General features: G+C 34.7%; 1 protein-coding gene across 1 annotated transcript in view; it reads right to left on the reverse strand.

The window, feature by feature from the left end:
* Positions 1-1,540: 1,540 nt before the first annotated feature.
* prkd2 (protein kinase D2) overlaps positions 1,541-13,179 on the reverse strand; it is a 42,745-nt gene continuing 31,106 nt past the window's right edge. Inside the window, exons 10-19 of the mRNA XM_046862977.1 lie at positions 12,780-12,857; positions 11,442-11,730; positions 11,315-11,367; positions 11,100-11,172; positions 10,865-10,971; positions 10,430-10,591; positions 10,182-10,280; positions 2,745-3,012; positions 2,431-2,516; positions 1,541-2,322 (exon numbers count right to left, since the gene is read on the reverse strand). Of these exons, the coding sequence (XP_046718933.1) occupies positions 2,101-2,322; positions 2,431-2,516; positions 2,745-3,012; positions 10,182-10,280; positions 10,430-10,591; positions 10,865-10,971; positions 11,100-11,172; positions 11,315-11,367; positions 11,442-11,730; positions 12,780-12,857 (1,437 nt within the window). The 3' untranslated portion in view covers positions 1,541-2,100. The remainder of the gene's footprint in view (positions 2,323-2,430; positions 2,517-2,744; positions 3,013-10,181; positions 10,281-10,429; positions 10,592-10,864; positions 10,972-11,099; positions 11,173-11,314; positions 11,368-11,441; positions 11,731-12,779; positions 12,858-13,179) is intronic.

Genomic DNA, 13,179 nt, shown 5'->3' on the forward strand with positions numbered 1-13,179 from the left:
AACCAAATTCCCCCAACACATCTACTTATAATAAACAAACAAGTATAAATAATAAGAAACCAAAATTATTATAAATATATATATATATATAATTGTTTTTATCCATCAGGCCCATACGCATACATACAGCTGGCAGTTTTTAGAGAACTGCATTGTGTAAGATACATGGTGCAGAATAAAACCATCAAGACTAAGGTCTATTCCAGTTGTACACCCCACCAGATTTCACTTTACCCTGTATTGTCTGGTGACTACAAATCTCTTACAAATACAAATTTCTTTTTAAAATAAGATGTATGGGAACCTAACAGAATGACTTATTTAACTGAATATTAGAGGAGCAATATTCCGACATACATGTTAATTGTGTCCTATGTTATATGGCAACATTTCTTTATGATGTGCCTGTGTGGTGTATAATTACTTTTTCCTGTCACCAATTTAAACAAATTTTAGCTACACATCTGTAGGTTTTTCTTCTGTGGAACAGAACACAATTACATACCACAGAAAGTTTATTCAAAAGATGTATTCGCAAATATACTGAGTAAATTAATGTGATTTGTGCTATTATATGTGGCCAAAAAGCTTTTGGACATCTGACTGTATTATTCATACGTGCTTTCTAAACATTCCACAATTAACCCCCATTTACTGTATTAATATATAAAATTTACTCTTCTGGGAAGATGTTCCACTAGATTTTGGAATGTGCTAATGTACTAATTTTCTGTTCTAATGTGTAGTAAGCAGGCATGAGGTGCACTCAGTTTATTTTTTTGTTTATTGTATTTTTTTTTTATGGCAATTTTTATGGCAAGATCAAGGTGGGTATGATGATACAACATTTAACAGGGTTTTGTCTACAGCAGAGTTCAGTGGTTATATGGAGTCCTTCAGTAAAATGTTCTGTAAGTATTCTTGTATTTTCTTTGTGATATATTTAGGAAGATTCCTACATATGTACTTTCTAAGTAGAAAAGCTGTCTTTTGTTTGGTGCAGTGATGACATGTTGGGGATCTTCTCTGTTTAGCAGGAGAGCATGTGTGAGTCTGGAGTGTTCAATATGGTAACTTGTATCTGGTCATGTCTGGGAGATGGGTTGATGTAAGGTAATCTTTTTGTATGTGCACTGGTCCCATTGCGTTGCCACTTTTTCGAGATGTATGAGTTCAATATTGGTTTGATGTCCATGGGTGACATTTTAGACTGTAATCTTTATTTTGAGAGCCTGGGGTGAAGTCAGTGTTCCAATTCATAGCAAGGTGTTGGGTAGTGTTGAGGTCAGAGCTCTATAAATGGTCATTTATAAACCTTATTTTCATCAAACTTTCTTTTTTGCATTGTCATACTGGAACAGAGTTGGGTCTCCTAGTTCAAGTGAAGGAAAGATTTTTAATGCTACCACATCTAAAGACAGCAAATACAATTGTGTATATCCAACTTTCTGATAACTCTCTGGGTATGAACTACATATGGCTGGGATTCAGGTGTCCCAATACCTTTGTGTATATAGTGTATATAATGTAAATAAGCAAATAAACAATATTTGTTTATTTATTTGTAAATAAATTGAATATTTGATGAGGCAAAGTCAAACACTGACTGAAAGAAAAACACCCAGATGGAAAATATGAACCAGCATGCTTTTGTCTGACAAGTTATTTAGTGTATGGAATATGTATACAAACCAATTAAATTTGCAGTGGTTATTTACAAACTATATGACATCAGTAAAAAAACTGATTAAATCCAATGCACTAAACTATATTACAAATTTTAATGCTGAGAGAGACGTACCACCAATGTAAACTGAATCAGAGGCTAAGGAAGCATTAAAAGACATATTTTAATATATTTGCACTGTAAACCTATCGCTGTATTGTAAACTAAAAAAAAAAGGCTTTATAATAAAAGAAAAAGATGCATATGTGGTGTCTACATCAACACAGTTAGAGCATATGTACATAGTGCAAATAAGAAAAAGGAAGATAATAGATTACAAAAAAAAAAAAAGAAACAGAAGAAGAGGGGCAAAATCTATTCTAGCCAACTTTAAAAAATAACTATTCTCCACTCCAACTGACTCCTTCATTTTCTCATAGGATGCTAACACGCTCAGTCAGTCCCTGCATACAAGCATCATCGGTGCTCTCCTGCTCATTATCAGAGACAGATAATGCTGGTACCAGGTGAGCTGGATAAGGCAGAGTGTGATCCTGTGCAAACCTTTGCCAGCGAACATCATCACTTTCATGGGTTATATAACGTTCACCAAGCTTCGATTCCAATTTACGCAGGTCCAGCCATGTTTGATATTCCTTAGAAAAAAGAATAAGAGAAAAAAAAAATCAAGGATAAACAAAGTGGGATACCCCTTTTTTTATTCCAGTAATCCAGCACCTTCTGTGCATGCATCTAATGTTTACCTGTAAGTAGACATGACTCAGGCTCTTGTCCACACTGTAACGTTTTCTCAACTTCACTTGAAGTAGGTTATTAATGAGATCAATAGCTATGAAAAAAAGGAGAGACAGAATAAAAAATATTATAATCCAATGGTTTTTGCTTCTCTTTATTTATCATTTTCTGTTGTTAACAAATATTTATTATGTGATTCTTATAATTGTTATTATGTGACAAGCAGATCAGAATATTTGGTAATCAGTGAATTGCACCAGTGTTCTTTTCCAATGTATCTGAAAAAAGCAAAAAGATTAGTTTGATTTATTAAGAAAAGTACCTTCGGGAGAGATTTGTTTCCAGGGGTTTGGTGGGTACATGAAAGCAGCATTGTGGATCTGGTCATTGATATCTTCATCCTCATTAAAGGGAAATGTTCCACTTAAGCTGACATACATAATGACTCCAACAGACCACATATCCAAAGAACGGTTGTACCCCTGGTTCAGCAGCACTTCTGGAGCTAAGTAAGCAGGTGTTCCCACTACAGAGCGCCGAAATGACTTTTCCCCAATTATCCGGGCAAAACCAAAATCACAAAGCTTCACCTGCAAAAAAAGAAAGAGAAATGTTACAATTACAACATAATATTAATATAGTAAAATAATAAAAGTTCTAAGCTTAATCTCACACTAAAAGTACATTTTATGACAAATTGAACAAAATACTATAATTCCTTTGTTTTTCCCCCTATTATTTCCATTCCAATCTTATTATGTAAAACACTTAATCTCCTTTTTCCTGTTTCACTCTAGTACATGAGATGCAGGTTTAACTCAGATGGGACCTTTAACCCGTTTGGCATTAAAGAAAGATGGTTATCATTGGTTTATAATAAATATTTATCTTGTTACAGTACTTAAGTACATTTTCAATTACCAAACTTTTATCTTTATTTAGTATTTATTTTATTTTGGAATGATAACATTTTAATTTCTCCTTTTTTTTGTTTTTGTTTTTAATTATTCCTGGATTTGTTTTGGATTTACAGGCATTTTTTTACAAAATTGATTCATTTTCACAAAAATAAAATCCTTCCCAATAAAACTGAGCATTTGGTGATGTTCATGGGACCCAGACTTCAGGCAGTCATTTACTGTGAAGTATACAAGTATTAAATAATCCCTACATTTAAAATGAAGTGAATTTGTCCAATAACTTGGAACCTGTAAAAATAGAGGGTACTAAGAAAAATTATGGAAATACCTAAAATGTAACGTAATGCTTCAAAACACTTCATTTTAAATTCGCAATGAACAAAGACAACATTACAATTCTTACAACATTTATCGTAAATGGAAAATAGAATCATTTCAGCCTCCTATATTACAGAAAATTAACTGCCTGATAATCTAATATTAAGAAAATATTTATTAATATATAATACAATTTCTCTACATTTTTTGCAGCTATGGCACTGTAGAAGAAGTGGATGCTAAAACACATACACATATATATACAGTGGGGCAAAAAAAGTATTTAGTCAGCCACCACTTGTGCAAGTTCTCCCACTTGAAAAAATGAGAGGCCTGTCATTTTTATCATAGGTACACTTCAACTATGAGAGACAAAATGAGAGGAAAAAAATCCAGAAAATCACATTTATTTGCAAATTATGGTGAAAAATAAGTATTTGGTCACCTATAAAAAAGCAAGATTTCTGGCTCTCACAGACCTGTAACAACTTATTTAGAAGGCTCCTCTGTCCTCCATTTGTTACCTGTATTAATGGCACCTGTTTGAAATTGTTATCATGATAAAAACACCTGTCCACAACCTCAAACAGTCAGACTCTAAACTCCACTATGGCCAAGACCAAAGAGCTGTCAAAGAACACCAGAAACAAAATTGTAGAACTGCACCAAGCTGGGGAGACTGAATCTGCAATAGGGAAGCAGCTTGGTGTGAGGAAATCAACTGTGGGAGCAATTATTAGAAAATGGAAGACATACAAGACCACTGATAATCTCCCTCAATCTGGGGCTGCACGCAAGATCTCACCCTGTGGAGTGAAAATGATGACAAGAACGGTGAGCAAAAATCCCAGAACCACATCTCTGTCATTGCCAACAAAGGGGGTATATAACAAAGTATTGAGATGAACTTTTTTTTATTGACCAAATACTTATTTCCACTATAATTTGCAAATAAATTCTTTAAAAATCAGACACTTTGATTTTCTGGATTTGTTTTTCTCATTTTGTCTCTCATAGTTGAAGTGTACCTATGATGAAAATTACAGGCCGCTCTCATCTTTTTAAGTGGGAGAACTTGCACAATTGGTGGCTGACTAAATACTTTTTTGCCCCACTGTATATAAAACATATATAGCTTAGCAACTGCCTTTTCGATTGTACATATGCAGGGGCTCGCATCTCAACAGAGTTGGGAAGTAATAATGTACAAATACTTTGTTACTGTAAGTAGATTTTTTCTGGTATCAGTAATTTACTTCAATATTTTGTTTTCGGAAAACTTTTTACTTTCACTCAATTACATTTTTACACAAATATCTGTACTTTCTACTTCTTATATTTTTAAAACACACTTTTTAATCTATTAATTTGGTGAAATATCAATATTATTTTCTTTTCACTGCATGCTGTTTTCAGACCATCAACTTAATTCTTGTCATTGTGTGGCTTTTTAAATCCAATGGTGAATAATGTCCTGGCTCTCAAACACCACAGACGTAGACTAGTTTACGAAGCTCACAATTAGCAGTCAGAAGGCAATAAGAAGTCTGGGGTTAATGTGGATGAGACAGAGGGAGTCAGTGATATAAACATGACTGAGAACAGGGACATTCGTAATCACCTGATCATCATCATATTTTCTCTGCTTGTGTTCTATATGTGGATGTTCAGCCTGGACACATTCATTAGGTAACAAAATGTTTAATTCGTTTTGTATTATTATAATAATAATTAGGGCTGTCAAATTTCAAACACAAATTCCTTTTAAATGGCACTAAATTCAATGAACGTGCTATCAAAGCAACGCACATTTCTGTTTGACCATTTTTTATAAAAAAATATAAATACATAAATAAATAACTAAATATAAAAGGCGAAATTAAAATCTACAGCGCAACATACATTTATTCAAGACATACTTTCTTTGTTTAGATATAAAATAAATAAATAAACTTCACCGAAAATATTTTTAATCAGTAAACATTTGATTTATTGATGCGCCAAGTCTAAAATCAAACATCAAAATTCGCCATGATTCACACAATTAACCCTCTGGGGGGGCGACAAATGCATCGGGACGTTTTGTGTTTTTTTCCTTATAATGGCTAAACAAACTAAATTCTAATTTTACAGATTCAAATTATGTATTGCTTTTATCTGTACAATCATTCGAATGTGTAAAATGTCTACATTTATTTTATAAAAATCACAATAAAAAATGATAAATTATTTAGTAAAATTATGTAAGCAGACAGGGAGCGCTCTCTGCTGTCTCTGTCCTTGTCCTTCACAAACACATAAATAAATCAAAAATTTTAATCTCAAAGTGAATATTTGCCTCACAGACATAATAATTAAATGTATAGAAAGCTCGAAGTGCCTTTTACATAAACCAGTTCACATCATATACAAATATTCTCTCTTCTAACTTTCATACAGCTTACATAATCAGAGAATATGTGTGGAAACTATCCGTGTGGAAACAAAGAAAAGGTTCCGTTTGGTGTCCTGATGATTTACGTCATTTAAAACACCATAATTACTTTAAAACATTTACAAGAATATTTTGTCTTCATGTTCTATGTTGAGTACATACATTTGCATAAAGCTTCCATATTTCTCCATATCCATGTTGATTAGAGTATTAAAAACATGAAGTATCAATAAATGGTACATTTAGAACAGATAGAAATGTGTGATTAAGTTGCGATTAAATCTGTCCAGTATGATTTTGTCAGACCTGGGTTTAAAGAAAATTCATAGTGTTTTCAAATTCATAAGTGTCAAACCAACTGAAATCCAAGATTTAAGCTATGCTTATTTTTTGTTGAAGAACCACTGACTCAATATGTGCTGCAACACTAATTTCATGTTCAGCTCCAGAAGCAGTTTGCAATCACTACTTAGTAATTCAAATTAAAAGGTGAAATAATTCATCTGCTCCAATGGTTAAAGCACCAATTAAGATGTTTTTTCCAAGTTACAATAGAAGAGTGGAAGAAAACTTGTTTAATTGAAGTGTGTGACAAATATTATACACAATAACATCTGTGCTAATTAAATTGACAATTGACTGGTGGTTGACAAAAAGGAAGAAAAAAATTTAGTATTTTGTATTTTTGTATTTATTTATTTAACATTTTTCCTATCTGTCAACCATTACGAAAAGCAGCAATAATATAATAAAACTAGGTCCAGTAACAAGGGGCTTGAGACCAGCAATGACATAAAAGGATATAATATGGGCCACCATTTGGAATTGAAATACACACATTGCAAAATTCTAAGAGAAAAAGTGACAGTGGAATATGAGCTTTGTGAACTCCAAGAAGGAGAAAGATCTAGAAGAGAGAGCCTTTAGGACACAACAGCAACAAGAAAAAGATGCTACATAAGAGAAACTGGGTTCTGGTAAACATCAACAGTACAATACTATACAATAGTAACAATTTTGCTATTTACTGTGAACCCTGTCGGCAGAGGCAGCAAATGTGGTCTCAAGTCACCTAAATCTACTGGTCAAGTAAAGGTTTTGTCAATTTGTTTAATTATTCAAGATAAAGGTTAAACTTTTCCTCTTATTTGGAGTCTAGACTTCATAAGGGTATTGGACCTAAATTTAAACTTCTCTATATGTACACAGAAATTGAAAAGAAATGTCAAAGAGAACTGAAGAAAACTTGTTTCTTTTTACAACCCAGTCCTTATTTGATTTTAGAGATCATCATCAATTCTGTCACACACAATTAGACCTTAGTCTTTCCATACAAAAGTGGGCAGGTGCCGGTATGGACACTTAAACTGGCCTGAGGCCAGTTTGTACTTTAATAAGCCCTGGGTACTCACGAATCTGTCTTTGATAATTTCATTGGGAGTGACAAGGATGGACAGAATTAGAAACAAGTTTATTAGAGGGACAGCGCATGTAGGACGTTTTGGGGACAAAGTGAGAAGGGCCCGATTGAGATGGTTTGAACATATGCAGAGGAGGGACATGGGGTATATCGGTAGAAGAATGCTGAGGAATTGAGCCACCAGGAAGGAGAAAAAGAGGAAGGCCAAAAAGGAGGTTCATGGATGTGGTGAAGGAAGACATGCAGGTAGTTGGGTTGAAAGAGGCAGATGTAGAGGACAGAGTGTTATGGAGACGGATGATGACCCTAATGGGAGCAGCCGAAAGAAGAAGACGATGACTCATGAATCTGTCTTTGCACCTATGAATCATGAAAGCTAGACATCACAATGTGGCCCTTGTTGCTCACATCCTTACTAATTTTTTCACCCATTCATAACTTACTCACAAAAATGTTTTATACAACTCCAATTGCAAAAAAAATACCACACTGAGTATAAAGTTAATGAAAACAGACTGCAATGATTTGATGTGATTGCTTGATTTGATTTTCTTTTCTTTTCATTCTCATGATGTGCCAAATGTTGAATTGGTGAAATGTCTGGACTGCAGGCAGGCCAGTTCAGCACCAAGACTATTCTACAAAGCTGCTGTAATAGATGCAGTCTGCGTTTTAGCCATTTTTTGTCAAATATGCAAGTACTTACCCAAAAAAGATGCCATGTGGATGGAAGCATATGTTGCTCTAAAACCTGTACATACCTTTCAGCATTGATAATGCAGTTACTGATGTAAATGCACCCCATACCATCATATATGCCATCTTTTGAACTAGGCTCTGATAACAAGCCGAATGGTCCCTCTCCTCTTTAGTACGGAGGATGCGGCATTAATGGTTCCCAAAAATAATTTAGATTCGTCTGACCATAAAACAGTTTTCCACTTTACCTCAGTCCATTTTAAAGGAGCTTTGACTCAGAGAAGACAGCAAAGTTTCTAGATTGTGTTCATATGACGTATTCTTTGCATGATAGACCTTTAACCTGCATGTGAGGATGGCATTGTGAACTGTGTTTACAGAGATTGATTTTGGAAGCAATAATTTTCGCTTTGTCCCTTGCGTACAGAGATTCCTCTAGATCAGGGGTGGCCAACCCGCGGCTCGTGAGCCGCATGCGGCTCTTTGGCTGGTTTTATGCGGCTCTTACGTTCATATCGAAGTTTGTGTTTGTTTGTTTTTTTAAAGTGCGTGTTCGCTTCGCTTGAGTTTAATACGGTATTTTAAGACTTAAATGAGCTTGCCCCTACTGGGAAACTTTGCGGTATATCAGACGAAACACATTTTAATGACGCAATAAAAAAGCGCAGCAGCACACGGTTATCTGGATAAGAGCAACATGTCTGCGGTGTGCGGATAGCGATTTGCAAAACATGCAATGCTGAAATTTCAAGAGGGGGTGTATCTGCAAAGAGTTTCTACAAGTCGGGTTTAATTTATCACCTAAAATCCAAACATCCCAATTGCCATTCTAAATATGAGAAGAACGCAGCGCAGAAAAGTAAAGTCAATCCGAGCATGCGCACCCCATCTGTAGAGGACGCTTTTGAAAAGTTTTACAGTGATGGTGCCGAGGCAAAAGGCATAACACAAAAAATTATGGATTTCATTGACTTTTGAATTAAATTTTCATTTCGGTGCATCCCTAAAATATTATCGTTGGTGTGGCCCTCTGACACAATTCAGGTTTCTCATGTGGCCCCTTGTAAAAATTAATTGCCCACCCCTGCGGTATATTCATCTCACGCATATGCACATTTGACAAAAAAAATACCGTATTGAGCTCAAGCGAAGTGAACACGCACATAAAAAAAAACACAAACAAAGTCTGTGTTTTCTACCCTGAAACACGTGAAATCAAAGCATCGATCTGTTCTGACTGACACACGTGTGAAAGTCCCACTAAGTAACATGCATAGTAAAAGAAAAACTAAATTATTATATATTTTTTGGTGGATTTGGTTAAACAGAGTTTGTGTGTGTGAGACTGTTGAAAAGTGTTCATTGTTGAAAATGACTGTCCTGTGGTCTTAGAACTGTAGGAGGCAATTTCTGTCATTATGTTGGTGTGTGACATTTACAATAAATCTGGCTGAGCAAAGGTGTGTGTGTGTGTGTGTGTGTGTGTGTAAGAGGAAGGGATGGGTAATGTTAATGTGTGCCCATGTGTATGATGTGGCTCTTTGCATTAACACAGTAAAAAATGTGGCTCTCGGTCTCTGACTGGTTCTCTAGATCCTCAGAATCCTTTGATATTATGTACTGTAGATGATTAAATATTTAAAGTATTCAATTTTATGCTGAGGAACATGATTCTAAAATCTTTCCATAATTTGTAGATGCAGTTTTCACAGATTGGTGAACTTCTGTCCACTATTTATTCTGAGAGACTCTGAAAGCTTAAGACAGTCTTTTTATACCCAATCATGTTACCTGTTCCTGCAAAATGTTCCTCCAGCCTTTATGTTTTAGTAAAATGTACTTTTCAAGCCTTTTGTTGGCCTTCATTAAACTTTTTTGAGATGTGTTGCAGCTATCAAATTTTAAATTCCCTTATTTTTCCTTAAAATGGTACATTTGCTCAGTTTAAACATACTTTTAAGTCTTTACCTGTGGGAAAGGATCGGCTGATGACAGCAACACATTCTCAGGTTTCAAGTCACAATGCACAATATTCTTGAAGTGGAGGTGCCTTAAAGCTGCCAAGATCTGCAGTATGATAAATAGAACAAGAAAAGACAAAAGTGACAAGTAAAGATTATGGTTTGGGACCATCACTAGGAGTGCACTGGCTTGTGCAACCCTAATGGCTGGTTTCCGTAAAGTACTGTATATACTCTTCTTAAATAAGTTCTCACCTGTGTGATCAGAAACTTTGTGAGCCTTTCAGGTAGTCGTCCATTCTCACTTGAAAGGATCATTTCCAGCATGTCTCCATGAAGCTTCTCCATAACAACAAACACTTTTTCAGGAGTTTCGAACATACACTCCAGATTAACTATGCCCAGATGACGCAGACTCTGTAAAAAAAAAAAAAAAGAAAAAAAAAAAAGAAAGACCGAAAGAAAGAAATGAGAAAATGACAGGAGATTGAGAGAATAAAAAAATAGCCCTTATTTCATAAAAATAAATGATATCATTTCATAAATATAAATGACAAAGATACTGAAATGTAGCTTGTAAGAAATATGATTAAACTTAATCCACAAAAATATCAGGAAGGGAGGTTCTAGACAAAGAGATAAAAAAGATATTACACTCTCACTGTGCTTTCCTATAATGTGCTTTGCTACCTGCAGTATGGCCACCTCGTTCCTCAACTGGCTTTCCTGTTTAGTGGGAAAGCGAAGTTTGTCAATCACCTTGACAGCCACATCCCTTCCAGATTTTCTGTGCTTTCCTGTTTAGTAGACAATGACTATATTAAATATTATTTTACAGGACAAAGGACATTTATAATATGAAACTGAGTTAGTATAGTCTGTTACATTTTTAAAGAAGTTTCTTAAAATATTTAAATATTCATACCACCATATACCACTCCAAACTGGCCAGAACCCAGAACCTCATCAGCAAAAATCTGATAAATCATGCCAATATCCTACAAAAGATCAACAATATCATTATTACTATGTTCCTTTTTATTGTTCAAATTATTGCAATCCTTATATTATATTCATATATCCTAATATTGCTAATTAGAAATCTGTTGTTGATTGTACAGTTAAAGTTTGCACACTTACTACGTTCTCTTGAATCTGACTGTTGGACACTGATATGCTGACGGATGCCTGTCCTAAAAAACATTTTGTAATTAAGCACTGAAGCAATGAACCTTAAAAAAGATCAATTCAGAAATATTATCCTTACTGTGAGGGGTGCTGCCTTCAGATGGAGGATTGTCTTGGAAGATGACCGGCATAAGAGCCTGGCGTATGACACTTTCCCAAGCTTTGGCAACTTCCTGTCCCACTCCACTACTGGGTATTGCACTATTTGGTGGGGTCATGCTAGGCAATTGGGAGGGGTTTGTGTCCTCGCCCACAAAGTATCGTATGGTACCAGTCACAATCTCAAAGCAGTGGGGACTGGCACCAGTGGGCACCAGACTGAAATCACCTGCTGGACATACTTCAAGAATTTCTGAAAGAGGTATTTCCTGGAAAAACAAAAAAACATTAACTGTTAGTGAATTCTTATTTAACATCAACACAATTTACATCCAAACTTATTAGTACACCTTCTGAAAATAACGATGAATCAAAACAATGAATTTAAATGAATCAAAATACTTTTAGGCACATTCATTTAGGCACAAATACATTCCTAATGAAAACATCCTCTAGCTGTCTCTGATACTGGCACATGACTGTTTTTCTGATTTGCTCTTTGTGTTTTCATTTTGTTAGCGTGTTTTGCCACTGAACATCATTTATACAGATGTGGTACAAAAACTTTAAAAAAAAAAAATTTTCACTATCATAACAATGCTCCTAACACTGGCAACCTTCACTTACAAATAAAAGCATGAATGGCTGCACCGTTATTAAATGCAACTTTACAGTCAAAATCTGCTCACTGGGCAGTAAAAACTCCAAACTAGTGGACCCTTTTGACAGTGTCACAGTGATACAGGCTTCAGTTTTACCAATAGCTCCCAAATGCCCCGACTGCAAATTTAGGCAAATCAAATTTCTCCTGTACAATGGCATGATATGGAATGTAGATTTAGCAGAACAACTACTCAGTATATTCCATAAATGAAAAAAAAAAAAAAAGATTTAGATTTCCAAAAATCCTGAAATCCATATGCTGAAGTTGTGAGATGTTGCTGTAGAATATGCATTGGAATTCACTTTATGCCTTTTTTTTTACTTTGTCACATGCCATGTTGAAATGTTATCACTGTCCAATTACAACCCTAACCTACAATCAGAGGGTATGGTATATTCCAGCTGCATTTAAACTTAATTATCTGGAATGATTACCAAAGCATGACAAGAGAAATATAATGTTTAGCACATAGAAGAAGAATTTGTTTATGTTATTAATATGAATGCTTTAAATATATCAGGAAACCTTCCACACCTAAACATTATAAACAATGGGAATGAGAAATATTAAAACCTGTTCATATTAAAATAAAGAAGCAATAAGTAGTGTATTTTTTAGACATTTGAAAACTGCACAAGTTTATAAACTTCTTACCTTATAGTATTTATTGGTGGTGTCATTATGGAAAAGGATAATGCATTTGCAGTCCAGGCGCCAATAGTGTCGCTTCCTCTATTGCAGATGAGAGGCAGGAATCATAGGTCAACAAGCAGTCAATCAATTTAAAAGGAAGAAGGCTGCACCACTATACAGAGTGAAGGAGAGATCAGGAGGATAGAATAGAAATATATGTAAAGTGAAAAGAAGAGAAAGCAAGAAGAAGTGATTGAAGAAGAGACTAAGATGCAGGTCAAGTTATTTAAATCTATGTAAAATGTAAAAAAAAAAAAAAATTCTATTCACCAATATGCATTTAACATTTGTTCAAATGGTTAAATAACAGGTCCAGCAGTAATACTAGTCAAAAATAAAAATAAAAACAATAAAGAAATGC

This window comes from Silurus meridionalis, chromosome 12, assembly GCF_014805685.1.
Source record: "Silurus meridionalis isolate SWU-2019-XX chromosome 12, ASM1480568v1, whole genome shotgun sequence".
NCBI classification, from domain to species: domain Eukaryota; kingdom Metazoa; phylum Chordata; class Actinopteri; order Siluriformes; family Siluridae; genus Silurus; species Silurus meridionalis.